General features: G+C 36.2%; 1 protein-coding gene across 1 annotated transcript; it reads right to left on the bottom strand.

Annotated features, from left to right (window-relative positions):
• Positions 1-1,777: 1,777 nt before the first annotated feature.
• LOC127842964 (melanotransferrin-like) lies at positions 1,778-19,922 on the bottom strand. The gene is made up of 13 exons (XM_052372770.1): positions 19,755-19,922; positions 18,476-18,665; positions 17,346-17,470; positions 16,964-17,062; positions 14,283-14,441; positions 10,798-10,970; positions 9,504-9,813; positions 8,708-8,954; positions 7,737-7,852; positions 7,065-7,181; positions 4,564-4,737; positions 3,897-4,167; positions 1,778-3,258 (listed from the first exon to the last, which is right to left on the bottom strand). The coding sequence occupies exons 1-13, from the start codon at positions 19,822-19,824 to the stop codon at positions 3,006-3,008; spliced, it is 2,304 nt and encodes a 767-aa protein (XP_052228730.1). The 5' UTR covers positions 19,825-19,922; the 3' UTR covers positions 1,778-3,005.
• Positions 19,923-21,525: the final 1,603 nt, after the last annotated feature.

Here is a 21,525-nt window from a genome sequence, read left to right as displayed (position 1 = left end):
TGTATTGGGAACAAGAAATGTTTCAGAGAAACTACAAGTTTTCCAAAAAACACATCCAATATTATATTCTACAGTGGACAAAATAATTCAGTTAAACCTTTCCCACTTAGAAGCAAAGTTGAAATGGCAATGTGCAAACAGCATAAAACCAGAACAGCCTGCGAGTAACTCGCAGTATGTTCAGGTTTTATGCTGTTTGCTGCTCATCAGTATCTAAGGTTTGGAGATGAAGCCTTAAAAACTTGAATCTAGTAAGAAAGGTCTTAAAGTAAATATTATATTCTAAGAGACTGCAAATGCATGAAATTACGTATCTAAGTGGTAAATGGTTAAAATTGGTTGTACCGGTAGTCAAAATTCTGAACTATATACACATGGAGTCATCAAACTCTGAAATGTTGAGCCAGATTCACAGAGTTATTAAATGGGAGTTAAAACAAAAATAAATTTTGGGACTTTATATTATATGGCAGAAAAAAACATAATGGACCATAATTCTGCCAAAACTTGTCACTGTCAAAATTTCTTTCTTTTTGATCATTTTTACTTAAGAGTAACCTACCGTGAAAGCTTCAGCAAGATCGAACCAGTAGTAAAACAAGTAAGGGACAAAATATCATATATTGGAAAAACTTGTTTCAGCCTAAAATTCCTTTTCTAAGATTGTCATTAAGGTCATTTGTGAAAATTTGATTGCAATTCACACAAAAAGTTTAAAAAGAGTTCAACAAATCCATCTATTCTCTGGTGGAACACAGACAAATGGCCATAATTCAGCTGATACTTGTCGCAGCAAAAATTCCTTTCTTTTTAATTATCGACATTAAGGCTATGCAACTGTGAATGTTTAAGCGTGATGCTCAATTAGTAAAAAAGGACTTAAAAAGTTTAAAAAACAAGCGATGTGTTTGTGAAACACTGTCCCCATATATATGACCTTTGACCTCGAAGGATGACCTTGACCTTTCACCACTCACAATGTGCAGCTCCATGAGATACACATGCGTGTCAAATATCAAGTTGCTAGCTTCAATATTGCAAAAGTGACATTAAATAAGCGATTTTGACCCATATATTTGACCTTTGACCTTGAAGGATGACCTTGACCTTTCACCACTCAAAATGTGCAGCTCTATGAGATACACATGCATGCCAGATAGCAAGTTGCTATCTTCAATATTGCATAAGTTATGGCAAATGTTAAAGTTGGGGCAAACAAACAAACCAACAGACAGGGCAAAAACAATATGTCTCCCGTTATATTGTTTCCAGTTTGCAGAAGCTTTGTAACATCAGTACAAACTGACGGACTGACAAGTTAGAGCAACAACTAATGCAATCTCCATGCAGAGTTGTCGTTCCTTGCCCTCCAAAAATCTCATCAGATTTGGTAAGATTTTATTTTATTGGTTTAAGTATTGTATTATGAAAAGTAGTATCATTTTTTTAAATCTTGAAAATAGTGTATGAGTTAAGAACCTTAGAATCATAAAAAAAAAATCAAGTAAAAAAGTAAAAATAACAAATATAAAAGTATTGTGCCACATGGCTAGCCTATCATCACGCAGTTGGTTATGAAGCCAGGGATTTGATCCAGCTTTGCTGGTTCCCGTCAAATCTCTGCGCGGAGGTTGCACCAAATGTATCCCACTTTTTGGGGTAAAAAGGTTTTCCCTTCCCTATCTTTTTGGGAAACATTATTGAAAACAAACATCTTTTTCATCTAATAAACCCCATAAACTGCCAAGTATTCACAAACGAGAAAACAAATCAACAGTTTTCATGTTTTTGTTTGTTTTATTTTACAGTATAAAAGATATGTTTTGTAATATAATGTGTTATCAAGAAAACAAAATGCAATGGATAGAATAAAAACCTAATATACACACATATTATACAAAAAGGAATGTAAGGGTACAGATTAAGATGTGCTGATGAAAATAATTCATTCTAATGAAATTCAGTTTAAAAATCCATATATTTTTCCTAATGCTTCATTCAAATGTATATATAATAAACAAGTAAACCATGCAAATTTAAGAAACTTTTTTCACTTTACTTTGATTCTATTTTAATACATTTAATTGTATGCATTAGGGTGCATGACTAAACAATAATGTTCAATATGATCATACAGGGGATTTTAGCTTAAATATTTATTTGATCAAATGATACAAAGCAGGGTCTAGTTTTTTTTTTTAACAAATTCATAAAGGAACCATAAGCTTAACATATGATTTCACAAGAGGACATGAAATCAAAGTATGTAGAGATACATAGTAATATCAAAATGGGTGAATGAAAAACATTTATACATAAATTGGTTATGAAACATCTATTTACAATATGTGCATTTTTAAATGAGTTTTCAACTCTTTCATGAGCCTTCTTATCACATTTTCTTTGCAATAACTCACATTTGATGAGCTGTCAAACGTGCTTTAGTTCAAAATATATTTCTTGTATAATCAGACAGAAAAATGAATATCAATTTATATATTTTTTTTCCATTTGCAAAATTTCAAAGTAATGTTTCATCATGATTTAACTCAGCTTTCAAAACAGCTTCCACACCAGAACCAACAAATATTTGTAAAACTGCCTTTTCTCATGACTTTGTTGTGTCCTCCAAATGAGTTATGTACAGCTCAATATCTACCAGCACTGTATGCAAACGTGTGAAACAATTTGAAGCAATTTCTCATTTATATACAATTACAGATTAATGTTTTGTGTTAATCATACAAATGAAATGAGCTTAAAGTCATTGTAATAATGAAACAGTTGCATATAGAGGTTCTATACTACATTAGTTTCAACCAGTAAGCCTTTTATTGAATGTTACTGGTACAAATTAAAAAAAAAAATTGTGTCGTTTCAGTACAAACATATCACTGATATTTCATAAAAAATCTTTTCCACTAATAATCTACACTATCGAAACACAAGATCTTATTGCAAAAGCGTACCAAAAAAATTACTACAAAATGTCATCTGCACATATGTTACACCATCATGACAAAGAACGCAACGATGGAAACCAACATGAGCATCAGGTTTGGAAAGAAGCTCCCTGAGCCTGCAACCGGGACACACTGGTACTGATCGAGGTTGCGGATCTGGTTGATGAAGGTCGCACCGAGGTACGTCTCGTAGTTTTGTCTCTCCAGAGGGACTGGGATCAGTCGCACGGCTTCATCAGAAAAGATCAGGTCGCTGTAGAAGTCACCGCTGTCGAACATGTGATAGTCTCCATCGCTGGAAGGTTGAGGATGTGGTCACATATTCATTATATTGAATTCCATGATATTTACTTAAATTTACCTAGAATCACATATTTATTAATGAGGCTTTTATTGACTTTTATTTTCAATTTTTAACATATCATAATTTTAGTAAAAACATTACCAACATAACTTTTTTTTATGCCATATGCATAAGAGTGACGAGTAGGTCACGCGAGTTGTGTATCGTGTTATTTCTTAAAATTTGACCCAGCATTTGTAAAAATCTGGCAAGATATGTACATCTCCAGAAAGGAAATTCATATCTGCGTTGAATAAGATTAAGTTTGTGAAAATTGCTGCACAATTGATGAAGTTATGGCTGTTCAAAGCGATGCACCCCGATTTCGGGTGAATTTGAGTTGAAAGCCTTGTTATATATTTATATTTGATAGTGATTTTTTTTTCAGAATAGTTGATTTTTCGTTAAAATTTGATTATTTATCATTCAAAATGATGTTTTTACTAATTAATATCATAGCCACACGCTAACCACCTGTGTTAGAGACGTTACATAAGATAAATAAAAAATGTAAGTGTTATTTCAATCCATTTCAAACAGAATTTCCAAGCAAGGAACAGCACAGAGTTTCAATTAATTAGCCCACTTACATGTCTGATGAGAAGAACTGCTGCCCGTAGCTGAAAATATTCCAGTAGATGTCCCTCCTCTCCGGTTTCACAAACTCACTGGTCATGAGGGCCGCGCCCGGGACCTCGCCTAGGTAGCAGTTGGCCCAGTTCTCGATGTGTGTGCGCGTGCCGTCCTTACAGAGGAGTTCGTAGTCGTCCGAGCGACGGTTTCTCGCCCACACGGCCTGGTTACGTCCGTCTGTGTTGTCACCCACGGTCAGGTGGTGTACGAAGGCAACGTCTCCCGCATCTGTAGCCAGAATGGCGGTTTTACATATCGATCACTTAAGTTAGTTTTTAACCACTTAGATTTGTAGTCCTTAAGAAAATCACATTAAATTAAATTGAAGACTCTTGTGAGATTCAAGTTTTTAAGGCTTCATTTTAATCTGTGTTAAGAACGGGATTGTACATATGAGCAGTGCTTTTAGAAAACAGGTAGTAAAATGCAATGCCAGATTAGCATGTGCCGTCTATACAGGCTTATCAGGGACAACACTTTTTGCCTAAAAAGAATTTTTGTTTCGAAGAGTCTTCCTTCAAACAAAATATTTCATTAAAAGAAGAAAGAGTTGGCACCTCATAACTCCGAGCATCAGTAGTTTACAGAAAAATATATAATAAACTAAAATGCAACACTACGTACGTTCAGTGAGACACCTGAAGGCACCGGTGGTGCCATAGTACAGCTCGTCGCTGTTCCGCTTGCACTTCCTGTAGCCGCCGCCCTGGCAAGCCTCGCAAAGGTTCACAGGCTTTCCGCTCGGATTGTACTCCTTGTCTAGGGCCCCTGGGATGCAACTCCGAGAAAAGAGCTCACCTGCAGGGGAGATAACACTGATTGTAATCATAAACTATAGTGGCATTCCTATTACCTCCCTTGACGGATAAAGACCAAGGATAACCAAATATGTGCATGAGTCTAACTATATGTGGAATCCCCTGCTTTTATTGTTGATTTGCATGGCGAAAATGTAGGAATATATATTTTTTTTTTTTCATATTAATGTTGGCTTATGCATGTAACAATTACACATTTATTAACAAGAGCATCGCATAACGGGTGCCACGCTCGGCTGCGAAAGCTTGTCAGATTTTTTTTTTTTTTTCGAGGTCATAGCGACCTTGACCTTTGACCTTGTGACCCAACAAGAGATGTGTTCGTCAGAAACACAATGCCCCCTACTGCGCCGCTTTGAAATAAAATGTCTATTTATCATTTGGCAGGTATAGAAATCATCTCCCTTTAAAGCTTATTACTTCCCTTGAATTTTGTCAAATCCAACCGGGGCGGGGGGGGGGGGGGGGGGGGGGGGGGGGGGGAGGGGGTCTCACAGTCAATTATGACCATGTCAGACATCACTGACAACCAATGCCTGTGGTTTAAAAGAGTACATAGCCAGAGTTGATCATGTATCTATGGAAATAAGTCCACAGGTATGTAATGAACATGAAAGAAATTATTATTATATCATTTAAAAAAAAACTTTGACAAATCAATCATCTGAGTTATAAATAATCTATATAATAAATCAGAACAGTAACTGTGAAAAGAACTTGGTAAGAAAATATATACCGTAGGTTTCCACGTAAAGCGCGCAGTGTTTTACCTCCAAAATTCAAATTAAAAAGCTGGTGCGCGCTATACATTAATACAATGCTTTCCTGGCTGTTAAATTGGTAAAGAATATGTTGTGTAAGCGTAAATAATCAAAATGGCCACCATGTTTTTTTCCAGAAAACTACCATCCTATAATCGTACAGACTGAAGGGCCATTGTCGAAACAACAAGAAATCGCTACTGGTAGATATGAATGCGGTAGAAGAAGTTTTGGTAAAAAATAAATTTGTTTAAATAAACTTGCGAACATTTCTTTGTTTGTGTTTTTACACTTCTTTATTGATGAATTCTGATGGGGATTGTTGTTGACATTTCGGAGAGCAGGCAAGGATAGGTGCGAACGAGGTCTTTTTTGCGGGGAACGGTTGGTGTGAAAGGGGGTCATTTTGCACTTCATGATTGGCAGATGTTATTGAGTAATATGTGCCACGACTTGTTAAGACGCTAATTGACATTTGAGACACTTATTGACACTTGAGAACGTGAAGATATGCAATTGCATTTTGTGTGTATAAATATTGAACGTTCAACAGTGGTGTACCTCAACAACTGTATCCCTGTCTCCCATGCGACATTCAAATTTAGCGGTAACGCCCATGCTTTCCCCAAGGAGAAATCACACGATGTACACTAATTTTTATTTTCTCACGTTTTTCACGAAATGCACGTGGACTGTTAATCTTTTGCTAGAAAATTACAAAATTTTCAGAGAAGTATAGTGCTATGCAACCCATGCTCCTAATCATAATGACGCTTCCTATTTTGAATGCTTAATTAAGCTTTCCAATGCCCTGGATTATTGGATTGTGCAATAGTAAAATGGCGGCCATTTTTGGTCTGATTCGGTGGTTTTATTGTCTTTAAATATTTTTTCTCCATTTTTGCATTTAAAAAACAGCCTGCGCTATACACGGGAGCGCGCTGTACGTGGAAACCTGATAATATGCACATCTCCTCTTGGAAGTGAAGCATCCCATTAAGTTTCATTGAATTCAGTTCATTAGTTGATGAAAAATAGCCCAGACAAAAATTGTGCACGGACCGACAGGCGCACACACTGACAGACAAAGCGGCGAAAATATGCTCCCCCCAAAATAAATTTTTGGGGAGCATTACATGATGCATGTATCCAAAGGCATGACTTAGAAGTTACTTTAGAAATTGCTGCAAGATAAACAATAGTTTCGCGTTCAGGGATATATTCTCCCCAAACAGTGACCTAGTGACCCCAATTTCAATAGGGGTCATCTACTGTCCAAGGCCAATGCACATGTAAAGTATCAAGCCAATCGGTCAATTCGTTGAAAAGTTATTGATCTGAAACGAACTGTTCTACCGACATCCAGCAAATCAATATACCCCCTCTTCTTGGAGGGGCGCATAAAAATAAAAACAAGTGCACTGTGTAGTACATTTACATATGCAGCTGTTTTGCTATAAATCGCGATTTACTCCATTTGGGACCAATTTGCAAAAATGGTAACAAAATTTCATAAGTGAAGTTACAATATACCAACTATACCAACCCAGGTTCTCAAAGATGGTGCACTGAGCCGGGATAAACTGGACTGTCTCGATGTAGATGTTTAGGGGGATAATCCAGCCATCACCGCGACCTATACCTGCATGGCATGCTCGGAAATCTGTAGCAACAGGACACAGCTGAGTCAATCATTCACACAAGATCAATGATTGAATACTTCCAAGGAATAAAATATAACCAAAACAGTTAACTCTCATGCAATCATTGAAAAGTAAATACTTGTTTGAACACTCACTTGAGATGGTTCATAATTGAGAGTTGTGAAAGCATGCATGCAATGGACCATTTTTATGTCTCAGAAACAAAACCATGAATTATTATTATTTTTTTTTTTGACAGATCATCAAATTTATCCATAAAATGGTTGAATCATTTAAATAGGTATAACTGCATCCTTTTTTGACAGATATGAGATGGTATTGGTACATTTGTTAAAATGACAACAGTTAAGAATTATACTGTGTAAATCTGCCTCTGGGAAAATGGAGCTTAATGCAAATGCATAAAGTGTTGTCCCAGAATTGCCCATGCAAATTGCAATAACAAAGCCGACATTGGATTTCACCTAGAGGTTTCCTTTAAACAAAAGATACCATAAAAGAGGAAAGCACTGTCTGAGATTAGCCTGTGCAAATGAAGGCTCCAAAAGAAGTACCTTTCAGATTGTAGAGCGTCATTCTGAGATTCCGTTTGAGCGCGGCTGCGACGACCTTGTACCTGCCCGTCATGTCTCCGTAGTCTTCACTGGCGATCGGTACCAAGTTGTATGTTCTGAAGCGAGCAATCTGGTTCATGATTCATCACAGAATAGTTGAGCCTTGTTCTGGAAAAACTGTCCTTAATGCAGCCTGCACAGTCTTATCTGAGACATTACTCACATGCAGTTTTCCCAGAACAAGGCTTATAATGTTTATGGCTAAAGCAAATGGTGGATGTGTCTAAGTTTAAATATTGTAAATAAATAACATAATGGCATAGGGAAGCTATCAAATCAGCAGTTGCAATAATACGACATAAAGGCAAAACCAGGCATATTTGTAAGAAAGTCATTTAGAAAAATTGCAGTGTGGCCTTACTTGATGATTTCTAAGAAGTAAAAGATAACACAATGTCAATTTTGAAATACAGAAACTCACAAAATTTAATGGTGAACTTAGCTTCTACTTGTTTAAACAAGGTCCTGGATGCTAACAAACACAAACTCAGTATTAAATTTCTGTACACAAAGTCATAAACAAGCATATTGTTCCCACAATAATAAAAGTGACATTTTAACATGCACTTTCACTTTATAAAGAATATTCACAAAACTTAAAAATGTAAAAACTTTCTCTCCAGCCTGGTAGATAAGCACCAATTCTTAACACGTTACTATACAATCGAAAACATTCCCAAAACCTTAAAAACTTGAAAACTTACCCTCCTACCTTGTAGATAAGCAAAACTATTGGAAAAAAAACGCTCAGCATATGGACGACATATGAACTACATATATTTGGCGGATATATCCGGTTGCAGCATGAGCTGGTTTAAGATTTGCTTGACCGGATATAACCAGTTGCGACATGGGAAGGGTAAACACAAAATTTTACATTACAATTATTCACAAAACTGAAACAAGCTTACCTTCCAGCCTTGTAGATATCGCCGGCATCAAGCATTGTGAGGTCAGCATCGCCAGTGGACAGCAGCTTCATGCATTCCAGAGAGGACTTGGTCATGATGCAGTCCATGTCAGGCTTGATGTCCTTGCCCCTGAACACCTCCACCATGCGCTCGCACTTGAGCCGCTCCGCATCCGAGATCACGCATAGCCGGACGACGTCGATTGGGCACAAGTTCAGCGTGAGAAGATTCTCCGTGAATGTCTTGTCTGAAGTATACATTGGCTTTAATTTATTTCAAAATTGAGCAGCGAAATTAAGTGGCGACAACTTATTTTCATAAAGTGAAACCCCTGCTTAATTAATATGGAAGTCTGTTTATTGATAATGCAAGCAGAAAACTATAGCTTAGCACATGAATGCCCCTGGTGTTGCATGCCTTGGTTTGACATGTGTCGTGCAAAAATGGGTCTTAATGTCTTATGCAACCAGCGTAGTTCTAGACCAGCCTGTACAATCAAAGAGTCTGGTCAAGAGCTTGGCTGTTGGTTAAAAAATCGTGCAAGGTTTCTTGGTCTCATTAAGAGACCTGACCATACTGAATGGAAGCTCAGGATTGGAGCTACGCTGGCCCATAAGGCATAAGACCCATTTGTCACATGACACAGGTCATATTAACTATGGATAGTTCCGTATTAATTGGTATGATATGGCTATGTCTTGATAACTTATCAAAAGTGATGCACATTGGATTTACATTGCTTAATAATTCCTATTTATTTTCTTAGCAAAACTGAGAGCGCTATAACCACACCCACCTATCCACGTGTAGTATCTGTCTCTATCATTCACATCCACGAGCATCTTGGTGTTGTCATTGAAGAGCACGTTCTTCCTATCCAGGTACTCCACAGAGGCTGACGTGAACAGCGAGAACTGTGCCTTGTAGGCGCCTCGGACTCCAAACCATGTGGAGGCTTGCAACAGGAACTCCTTGTAAGCCGTGATGTAGGCGTCGCTCTTCAGTCCAGAGGTCATCACAATGTCGTTTGGCACCTTGCCAAAGTTGCAATTAGTGTAGTCCCCAATGTCGCGATCTATATTGTCTGGGCAGACCAGCTGGTAACTCTGGAAATCGTGTAGAGTGTATGTTTAAAGAATCTGCTATCCAATTAATGTCATCAAAAATTTAAAACATAAATGTGATTCATTTTCAAACTCATACTTCTTTATTAAAGCCTCTAAAAATCCAAGACTAGAGTTTTCTAAAATTGTTTAATATTTTCGAAGTTCAGCCCGAGGAATATTACCGATACTGATTTTCTCACAACACATGTTTAAAATCAGACACCCCCTCCAAAATTCTACAGCGGAAAAAAAGAGAACGGTCCATAATTCAGCCAAACTGGTCGCAGTCAAAATTCCTTTCTTTATGATCATAAACACATTGACTTCATTCAACTGTAATAATTTAACTCATACTCATCCAATAGCATAAAGGGGCATTAACAAATAATCGAACTATATATGTATTTTACAAGTACTACACTGAGTACATAATTTTCATTCGTCCTTTACGGACCGCTCAAGATAATACTTGAAGATATTATATGCAAATGCTTCAAGCTTGTTTTTCCTAGAGACCAGATAAAATGTATTTAACTACCAGTGTTTTTTCACCAATTTGGAAATGGGGCCAGGTCCCTTTGGATTGCGAAATATAATGTCCTTTGGACTAAAATTGGGAAAATAATGTCAAATATTTTAAGCTTACAAATACTTTAAAATTGATAATAAAAGTGATTTCAATAATAAATTTTATAAGGTTCAACTTATAGAGCTTGTTTGGAGATGAATGACATGTTTAGACTTATTTATTTTTTATTTTATTTTTTGAAACCTTCAATTGCAGTTTTTGGGTCCCATTTGGGAAAAATATACACTGTTTTCCATTGGGAATGGGTCCCTCTGCCGCACATAAATTTGAATTTGCTATGGTTTGATTCTACAAATAGTCTTTACTTTAATAAAATCAAATTTTAACAATTTTTTAAACATAATTTCATAAAAAAGGGGCATATACAAACAATGAAAAAAAACACTGTGTCATACCCCTGAATTTCCTGGATCGTTGGTAGAGACGGTGTCATGCCTCACGAAGGCGATATCGCCACCACTGTTAAGGCATTTGAGGGCCCCATCAAAGCCTGCATGGGGGTCACTTGAGGTGCACTTCTCCTCACCAGAACCGCGACATAGCTCACACACCTTGGCCGGGTTGTTACCTGTCATATATATTGAATATTAAGTATTCTGACAGAAACTTTTTGACACCAGTCCTTTCAATCAATGACCATTTTGACAAGTATTGGATTAATAGTTGGAAAGGTAATCAAAAGCACATGGCTTTATCATCTAATCTTGCTACTCAAAACAATGGGACAAACATTAGAAAGGCATGGGTATAAATTGAGCCGCATCATGCAAAAATGGTTCTAATGGCATAATTATATGTCTAGAATATCTCCAGACTAATCTGTGCATTTGCACAGTACAGACCGTCAGGAGCTACCCACTCCACTATAAAGTCACTCAAGATTTCATGGTCTCATTAGAGAACCAGACATGTCCTGACAAGATTGCACGAATGCAACGGCTGGACTGGGGCTATGCCTGACCATATATGACAAATGACCCATTTTTCACAGCTTCAGTCTGACTCAATTTCTGTCTACTGGTAAATATATTCTGGCACAGAAATATTATGCAGATAGAACAGATTTATCCTCAACCATTGCAATCTATTTTGGAACTTTCACACAGTATGTTAACTGCTTGTATAACATTTATTGCCCCTGTACATTGAAGGAATACTTAACACTCAAATGATTTTCTTAAGTTTAAGTTAAACAAAATTGCTAAAGTTAGCTGACATAGCTGAAAATACCAATTTAAGACAATTTAAGAGCCATAATAGGGCTCTTTGGTTGGTTAATTAACATCTTTCGGTTTTAACCCAGAAGGTTTTACAATAGATACTGTTCATGACTAAATTTACACTTCCAAATTTTATTTAAACAAGAAACCGTCGGAGACGGGTGATGCTCTCCAAAGGTTTTTTTTGTCACAATATTGCACAGCCACTATATATTAAGATAAAAGGAAACGTCTTGAGGGGCATAATTTTGGACAAAATAATACGATGGATGGTTTAGCAAGTTAAAAATTTCAAAGGGCCATAACTTTCTAAATAAATCATTTAACCAGAACCCACAAACAACATGCGCATCTCCTAAGGTAGTTAAGCTTCCCATAAAGATTCATTGAATTCCAGTCAGTAGTTGGGGGGACAAGATATGCACTATAAGTACAGTTTATAGAAAATTTCAAAGGGCCATAACTCTGTGAAAAATCATCCGACCAGAACTGGCTGATAATATGCACATCTCCTCTTGGTAGTAAAGCTTCCGATAAAGTTTAATTGAATTCCAGTCATTAATTGCTGAGAAATAGCCCCGACAAAAATTGTGCACGGACGGACACACGCACGGACAGACGAAGCGGCAACTGCTCCCCCCAAAAATTTTGGGGGAGCATAATAACAATGAACAAGAGCACCGCCTTGCGGGTGCAGACCGCTCATCTATTTTCTTTTTAAAGGTGAAGGGACTCTCATTTTCAATCACAAAGGAGGGAGGAGTGGAGTGAAGAGGGGTGTATAGTGTGGGGTTGTGGACATTTATTACATTATCTTCCAAAAAAGCGAAAAAAAAAAAGAAAAAAAAAATTCGGGGGGGGGGGGGGGGGGGGGGTTTGGGTGCGATGGTTGGACGGTATTTCAAACATAACCGTTTAAAAAAAAAATGGGGGGGGGTATAGTGTGAGGGTGTGGTGATAATTTGTGAGATGATCTTAAAAAAAAAAACAAAACAAAAAAAAAAAAATCAAAAAAAAAAATTGGGGGGGGGGGGGGGGTGGGGGGTATAGTGTGAGGGTGTGGTGGTCATTTGTGAGATGATCTTAAAAAAAAAATAAAAAAAAAAAAAATTAGGGGGGGGGAGGGGGAGGGGGGGAGGGCACGGGGGATGGTTTGGGTGAAGTCTATTGTGGTATGTCAGGTAAGAGTAGTTTCATCAAAGTATCAATCAAATCTTATCATAAATAAAGAAGTTATGGCAATTTTAGCAAAATTTAATAATTTGACCTTGAGAGTCAAGGTCATTCAAAGGTCAAAGTAAAATTCAAGTTGCCAGGTACAGTAACCTCATGATAGCATGTAAGTATTTGAAGTTTGAAAGCAATAGCCTTGATACTTCGAGTGGATCGAAACACAAAATTTAACCATATATTAAAAGTTACTAAGTCAAAAAAGGGCCATAATTCCATAACAATGACAACCAGAGTTATGCAACTTGTCCTTTTACTGTACCCTTATGATAGTTTGTGAGTGTTCCAAGTATGAAAGCAATATCTATGATACTTTAGGGGTAAAGTGGACCAAAACATAAATCTTAACCAAATTTTAAATTTTCTAAGTATAAAGGGCCCATAATTCCGTCCAAATGCCAGTCAGAGCTACATAACTTTGCCTGCACCGTCCCCTTATGATAGTTCATAAATCTTGCAAGTATGAAAGCAATAGCTTTGATACTGTAGGAATAAAGTGGACCTAAACACAAAACTTAATCAAATTTTCAATTTTCTAAGTATAAAAAGGGCACATAATTCTGTCAAAATGCCAGTCAGAGTTACATTACTTTGCCTGCACAGTCCCCTTATGATAGTTAGTAAGTGTTGCAAGTATGAAAGCAATAGCTTTGATGCTTAAGGAATAAAATGGACCTAAACACAAAACTTAACCAAAATTGTCAATTTTCTAAGTATAAAAAGGGCACATAATTCTGTCAAAATGTATGCCAGAGTTATCTAACTTTGCCTGCCCAGTCCCCTCATGATAGTTAGTAAGTGTACCAAGTTTGAATGCAATAGCATTGATACTTACTGAGAAAAGTGGAACTAAACGCAAAACTTAACCAAAATTTTCAATTTTTTAAGTATAAAAAGGGCACATAATTGTGTCAAAATGCACGCCAGAGTTATCTAACTTTGCCTGCCCAGTCCCCTCATGATAGTAAGTAAGTGTACCAAGTTTGAATGCAATAGCATTGATACTTTCTGAGAAAAGTGGACCTAAACGCAAAACTTAACCGGACGCCGACGCCAACGCCAACGCCGACGCCGACGCCAAGGTGATGACAATAGCTCATAATTTTTTTTCAAAAAATAGATGAGCTAAAAATGAACTAATGTCCATGCCTAACTAGTGCCTTGGCTTGTACACTTGATGCAAATTCATACCTTTTTGTTACCTTGTGATTAAAATCTACATCAAATCGTCACATTATTCTAACTATAATATTGAATGCCTCTATTTTGACTCCTATCACAAAAAACAACTTTGGAAAATCTTAGCCCACCCTCCCCCCAAATTGCATTTATCAACAAATAAACAGTATAAATATACTGTAGAAATGTGGTTTACTAATACTCTGGCGCACTTGGCAGGTATTAAATAATTGTTAACACAGGGCGCATACCAAACTGGTTGTAGAAGGAGTTGAGAGCCCCAGGCAGGCACATCTGATTGAAGAAGTTGGTAACTGTCTTCACTATGGCGTTGCATTCAAACACCTCTATCATCCTTGTCTTCAACATTGACGCTATCGGGTACACCCAACCTGCTCCTGTACCGATACCTTTGGGGACAGTAATTGGATTATATATGGTATTATGTGGTGACAGTATTTAGGTCATATGCCGTATTTTGTGATGACAATACTTGGGTTCAATACAATATTTTGTGGAGACAGTATTAGGGTTAAATACAGAATTATGTGGTGACACCATTTGGTTTAAATATGGTATTATGTGGTGAATGTATTTAAGTTATATGCGGCAGTATGTGATGACAGTATTATGGTCAACTACAATATTATGTGGTGATAGTATTTAAGTTATATACGATATTATGTGGTGATAATATTAAGGTTATATATGGTATTATGTGGTGACAATATTTAGGTTAAATATGGTATTATTTGGTGACCATATTTAGGTTAAATATGGTATTACGTGGTGACCCTATTTAGGTTATATACGGTATTATGTGGTGACAATATTTAGGTTATATACGGTAGTTTTGTTAAAGTGACCATTTGTACTTATTTTTGGTGGGAAAATGTTTGTTATTTGCACATTAGATTCAATACATTACAAAACTATAATTGTTTGAACTGCATTTAAAATTCTGAACATAAAATGTGCAAAACTATGAAAATATTTTGCTGTACACATTGTATATTGGACATTTTATTTAAAGCACATAGAAAGTGACTGAGCAATTAATATGAAACACTTCAAATAAGTAATTCAAACAAGAATAAGCATGTTGGGTTAAATACAATTTGGATTGGACAATGTGAACATCAATTTCTAGCAATGATCCGATATCATATGCTCATATTATTAAAAAGTCATATTTATATCATGCAAATACATAAAGAGATTAGCCCTAATCCACAAACCTGACAGTCACATGACTATAGACATACATGCCAGACGTCCCGATCTCGGCGGGACAGTCCCGCTTTTGGACCCTTTGTCCCGGCGCCCTGATATGAGACGACTGTCCCGACATTTGTTAAAAATGATGTAAGGTCTATAAGTTCCCAATAAAATTCGCTTTTCAAGCTCTTTCTAGCTAAAACTTACCATCGCTTATCCCTTTATTGCCCCCAATTTACAACCCACTTCTACCACTCGAGTCCACCAGTGTTGTTTTTGACACCTTATCAGCGGTTTATTGGCAACTTATTGATTTAATCAGCATTCACACCATGGTGTTTTTATGATAGTGATAGGAGTCGCTAATTGCTATCTAAAGATGTATCGTACAGAAATAAACGCCACCTGCGTTTGTATTTCATGGTCCAATCAAGTACAACAATAATATTATCCTGTGTATTATACAACCCAAAGTTATAAAACCTGTCAAAACACCTATTTTGTACATCAAACAAATTGAATGCTGAACACATTGATGTTTCTCACAAATTACCTTTCGTTTTCGACGGATTTTCAGAAAATAGTTTGTACATATTGCATCAATCTAAATTTAGAGTTAATTTACAATTGGTTGAATAAGAATAGTGCTCGATGCGCACACATCGTGTCACACTATTTACATAGGTTCAAGGGGATATCCCTGCACCAATTGGATGTCAAATCGAGGCAAACAGGGACACCCCACATTTCAGTTCACGGAGTGTGTTTACTTCTGGAAAATGGAGAACGTATGCGTTCACGAAATTCTGAACACACATTTATCATCAATATTGGGCAGAAATTAAGAGTTTTTGTAAGTAATATACTGACTACTGACAAAAGAAAAGGTGAAATGATTGATCGTTTTAGGTGTCCCGCTTTTTGGTCAAATGTCCCGACAATTTTTAAGGAAAGTCCCGATTTGGACCTGAAAAATTCTGGCATGTATGCTATAGAAGAGCACACAATCATATAAACCAAGATGTACCTGTTTTGTTAATGTATCAATTGCCATCCTCCCTTCTTATCTAACCCGTCATCTCCCCTCTTACTTTATATCTTTTCAAAATTCCAATAGCATTGTCTCAAAAAGTATTTTCTTGTAACTATATTAAACATGAGCATGTGGGATGCTAAAAGCAAATAACTATATTATTGTCATTATACACCTAAATAACAAATTTAAACAGCAATTTTTTTTCCAAATTGCGAAAAGTACCATTACCAGCCCAATTTGGAAAAAAACCTGAAATTGGGAAAATTTGTGCCGTGAAGTTTTCATAATGCGAAATTGGTGTATTTAATGTTTTGTTCCGAAATACGTTAAAATTGATAACAAAGTGTTGTCAAGTTGTCAATATTATAATTACTTTGTTCAAGCCATAGAGCTGCATAGGGAAATGAATTTAATTTAATTTATTTAAAAAAAAAGCAATTGTGAAATTTGTAGTTTTTTGTAATTTTTTCCTCATTGAGAAACAGCCGTTTTCCAGTACTTTATAAAGAAGGAAAAAATCCCTGAAAAATAAGTAACAATTAACCATGATACATGTACTAAAGTATATATAAATGACCTAATCTGTGTTATGTATCTTTATAATGTATAATCATGTTGTGATTGATGTTTATGTTAAGAAAAAATTATTTAAAAAAAAAGAAGAAACAAACTATGTACCTGGCATGCAGGCATTCTTGTTTTTCAGCTGGTCTAACTTGACGTTGCCACCAGTCCGCTTCAAGGCAACAGCGTAGTATTCAAGCGGAGAATCGGTTGCTGAGTGATAAAGGTCAACACAAATATAAATAAGCATTGTTTCGATAATTAAATATATGTAATGTGGTCTGGGAAAAGAGCGCTTAATTCTTAAGCGCAACATGTAGTCACTTATAAGCCTGTGCAGACTACGCACAGTTTTCGTAGAGCAGGGCTAAATAAGGCTCACAGAAAACTCATAAAAAGCATTAATTGTCTTGAAAAAGATGCATTAAAAGGACATGTGACATTATCACCCCTTCATATGATCAATGAATAAACGACTGTCACATCTAAAACATACTGTCATCATATTTTTCCGCAAGGATGGGTCTCATGGAATGGTAGCGGCCTGCAAAGTATCCCTGTCCGGCCTCGAGTGTAATAAGATCCACCTCATTGCGGTCAAACATGTCCATACAGTGGAACCTAAAATGCGGCAGCAGTAGAACATGTAGTTATGAACAAGAGCACCGCATAACGAGTGCCACGCTCAGCTGCGGGTGCAGTTTTGAATAAATGAAAGGTTGTCAGAATTTGTTATTTTTTTCTTTTTTTTAAGAGGTCACAGTGACCTTGACCTTTGACCTAGTGACCGAAAAATGGGTGTGGCATGTAGAACTCATCAAGGTGCAGCTACATATGAAGTTTCAAAGTTGTAGATTAAAGCACTATGATTTTAGAGCAAATGTTCAAAACCTTGACAAAATGTCAAGGTTTTAGCGGACGGCAGACACGACACGACGAGCTTGCTATGACAATACCTCGGGTTTTCTCCGAAAAACAGCCGAGCTAAAAGCTGCGAAATTCCTACCAAGACGTTTCTGCAATTTACAGCGTATTTATGTTTCATCATTAGATAAAAATGAAATGAAATTTATATGCATAGAAAGATATAATTTTCTTTTAATAACTTTATTTATTGTTTTTCTTTACACAATTAAATACAATGTTCATTATAATGATCATTAAGCAATAGTGGATTTTTTCCAATTTTCTCTGATGAAAATGATAAGCAATCTGCTAAACATAAGCTAGAATGATAAAAACATCATTTTCTTATTTGGGTTTCTGCAGTTGTTTTTGTTTGCTGTTTATAATGTTATTTCAGTCACAACCCATGCGAAAGACGTCAGACCACAGACTTTTCAAATAAAATTTGCTTAGGTCCCATATTATTCCTGAAACTGTTGGTCCTTATGTCCGACAAAATAATTCAATATATTAAACAAATTTACACTCCATTTGTAAGTCATGTAGGTAGACTCACATGCCAAAAATCAGCTCAATATCTAAATGTGTTGTGTTAAAAAACTCGGGAAAACATCGTGCCGGACTGACAGAGGGACAGACAGTGCAACTGCAATATGCCACCCTACCAGGGGCATAAAAACACATTGAAGCATAATTAGTAAAATAAGCTAGAGAACTTACACGTTATCTGCCCTTACACATGACAGAACAGGCATTTTAGAGAAGTCGTTTTCATTGCTGTTTGTCTTGTACGCAGGCCTGACATCCTTTGCCAGTGGGCCAAGTTCTTTAACATTTTTAATGGCATTCACCCATTCATTGCATTTCTGCATTGCTGCATCTGTGCTTACACACCATCTTGCTAGAGTCACTGTAAAAAAGTATTATATTAATTTATAAAGCATAGTAAGTTTTCATATGGCCAGAATTGTGATTTCATTATTAACAGACATCAAAATCAATAAACTTGAACAAGAGATGCGTTTGTCAGAAACACAATACCCCCTAATGCACTGCTTTGATTTTTTTGTACCTTTGACCTAGAGGGATGACCTTGACCTTACACCACTCAAAATGTGCAGCTCCATGAGATGCCAAATATCAAGTTGCTATCTTCAATATTCGATCCGGGGCATACAAATGTTAGGAATTTAATAAAGCTCGGAAAAATTAGAGGTGTAATTTTTTTATGGCCTTCTGACTCGTTTTGAAAGAATTTCAATTGCATTGAAAGCCTAAGGTCTATTTGAAAGGCTCTCAAGTCTGTTTCCTGGGACTAAAACCAGTGTTTACGGGGAGATATAAAGAATGCTCCCACAGTAGGGATCGAACCAATGACCTCCTAGTTGCTAGGCAAACGCAATATCCACCATAAAAACTTTTACAAAGGTAATAGTTACAGCGATTGTTTTCCAAATCGGGAAACAAATTTTATTAAATAATTTGCCTTTTACACTGGAACTCGAACACCTAAGATTACAATTTTCATGATGCCATATTCTAGGGAAATAATTATAGCCAGCTAGGTGCAGCATGTACCTTTCTCCATGATGCTTTCTCCCTGTGATGTGGAGAGAACCATTAAGCTTACTAAAAGAGTTTTTCATAACTTTCTCTTAGTTTTACAATACATTAGAAAACATATGAGTTGATATAGTGCATGACAACACCCAGAGCCAATGACTCTGTTAATGATTGAAATGGCTATTTCCTGTATTTTTGTAATTGTGCCATTTTATCACCAGTATTTAGCAGAATATACACTAAACATCCCATACAGCATTATATTTTGTTTAAAATATCAAATCTGAGTATTAAGAATCAGGAACATTACAAAAAATTGACATAAAGGCGCATGTTTATTCATTTACCTGGTTGATTTCCTACCTGGCCAGGTGAGAAAGACGTAAACAATGTATAAAATCACAAAATATGGTAATAATCTGATGTGAGTACTTGCCTTTTTGCGAAGATACGGAACATATAACGCCAAGGATCACACTTAACGAAAATAAAGCGAGATTCTCCATTGTCAATGACAATAATAATTGAATTGTATTTGAAATTCACAGGTACTGAATCATCGCTTCCGCCATTACAATTTACATGTAGTATCGCAAGCAGGTCATGCGGTTACATACCACACATTTTTAAGCAAATTTTTAAAAAATATGTCAATAAAAGTTGAGCACCTTTATCATTGTTAAAGCAGAGTTAGTACAAGAATTAAATATCGGTGTGAACACAATGAACATAATCTGATTATCACAAATTAAATTTATTAAGAAATCTAAAAAAAAAATTCAAACGCTCATTTGATCAAGAATCTAAGGTGCCTTACTGAAATTTACATATACAAAAGTTCAATAAGTCTCTAAATAAATACGCCGGATAAAGCAAGTCATCGCTTGGTTTCTGACTTAAATGGTGTACAGTGAGGCCGAGAAAACCCAAACGAAATCTTTGGTTGATCCGATTTATTTATTAAACAAACTTCTTTAAGTTTAACTCAAGAATGAACAGAAACATATTTCACACAGTGTTGCACTGTTATCTATTGTCAAGGCGATTACTTGCAATACATAAACATGACTGATAAACAAATGAGCCTCGTTCTGAGAAAACTGGGCCTAATGCATGTGTGTAAAGTGTCATCACAGATTAGCATGTGCAGTCCGCACAGGCTAATCAGGGACGACACTTTCCGCTTTTATGGTATTTTTATTTTCCTGGAAGTCCCTCCTTACCGAAAATTAAGTTTATGCGGAAAGTGTCGTCCCTGATTAGCCTGTGCGGACTGCACAGGCTAATCTGGGACGACACTTTACGCACATGCATTAAGCCCAGTTTTCTCAGAACAAGGCTCAAATAGAGTTTATAGAATCTATATTGAGTATACTTACAGGCAATATTTTATCTAACACTGTGATTTTCCAGTAATTGCTTGAAACTAGTTCAGGGATAAAGAGTCTTTTGCAATAATTATTTTATGGCGTAGGAATTCGTTTTAAAGCTTGGATATAAGGTTGGCACAGCAAGAATATCATTTTTTAATATGAAATAGGAAAACAATTTAAAGGGACCTTTCGCAGATTTTTGCGTGTTTTGAAATCTGCCATTAAATGCTTTAAATTAATGAATGTAAACATCGGAACTAAAGAGTTCCAGTATTAAACAAATATATAAAAAAATAAAGAAAGAAAATGAGATAATCCCAACCTGGGCTAAAACCACTTACCATTTGAGCAAAAGTCTAGCGTTTAAACCATTCGGCAATCCTTGCTATATAGTATTGTGTACTAATATAAACAATCCTCGAAATGTCACAAAAAATAACGATAACAATCGAACTTTTTCAACTTCACAAACGTTTCGCGTTTGTAACGCGTTATCATTTTCTAGTTTTTAAACCGTCAAAAGATGCATGTAATGGATATTTTACAGCGTGATAAATGTTAAGTATTACATTGTCCCAGCAAAAAAATTAACAGCAAGGAATTTTTTTCCGATGTTGTCAATGTATCAAAACGTTAAAAGGTCCCTTTAAATAAAGAACCATTATTTTGTCACGGTTTTGGGGCATTTCTGTTGTTAGCCACTAGTATCTTAACTAGCATTTAAAACAGTAAAACAATTAAAGATCCCTTTAACAAACGTGTTAAAAAGACATACTTTAATAGGATATACATTGTACTTTGTATATTGATACATGTAGTTGAGGATTTTGTCCG

This window comes from Dreissena polymorpha, chromosome 8 (assembly GCF_020536995.1).
Source record: "Dreissena polymorpha isolate Duluth1 chromosome 8, UMN_Dpol_1.0, whole genome shotgun sequence".
Classification (NCBI taxonomy): domain Eukaryota; kingdom Metazoa; phylum Mollusca; class Bivalvia; order Myida; family Dreissenidae; genus Dreissena; species Dreissena polymorpha.
This window is presented reverse-complemented; position numbering and strand designations above follow the sequence as displayed.

What these genes read in the sequence shown, in the direction of transcription:
- LOC127842964 (XM_052372770.1), bottom strand. Translation starts at nt 19,824, where the DNA reads ATGGAGAATCTCGCTTTATTTTCGTTAAGTGTGATCCTTGGCGTTATA. An exon ending in TGCGGAAAAATATGATGACA is followed by an intron (nt 17,063 to 17,345) that starts GTATGTTTTAGA and finishes TTTATCACTCAG; the next exon opens with CAACCGATTCTCCGCTTGAA. An exon ending in CTTCAGGTGTCTCACTGAAC is followed by an intron (nt 4,168 to 4,563) that starts GTACGTAGTGTT and finishes TTCTGGCTACAG; the next exon opens with ATGCGGGAGACGTTGCCTTC.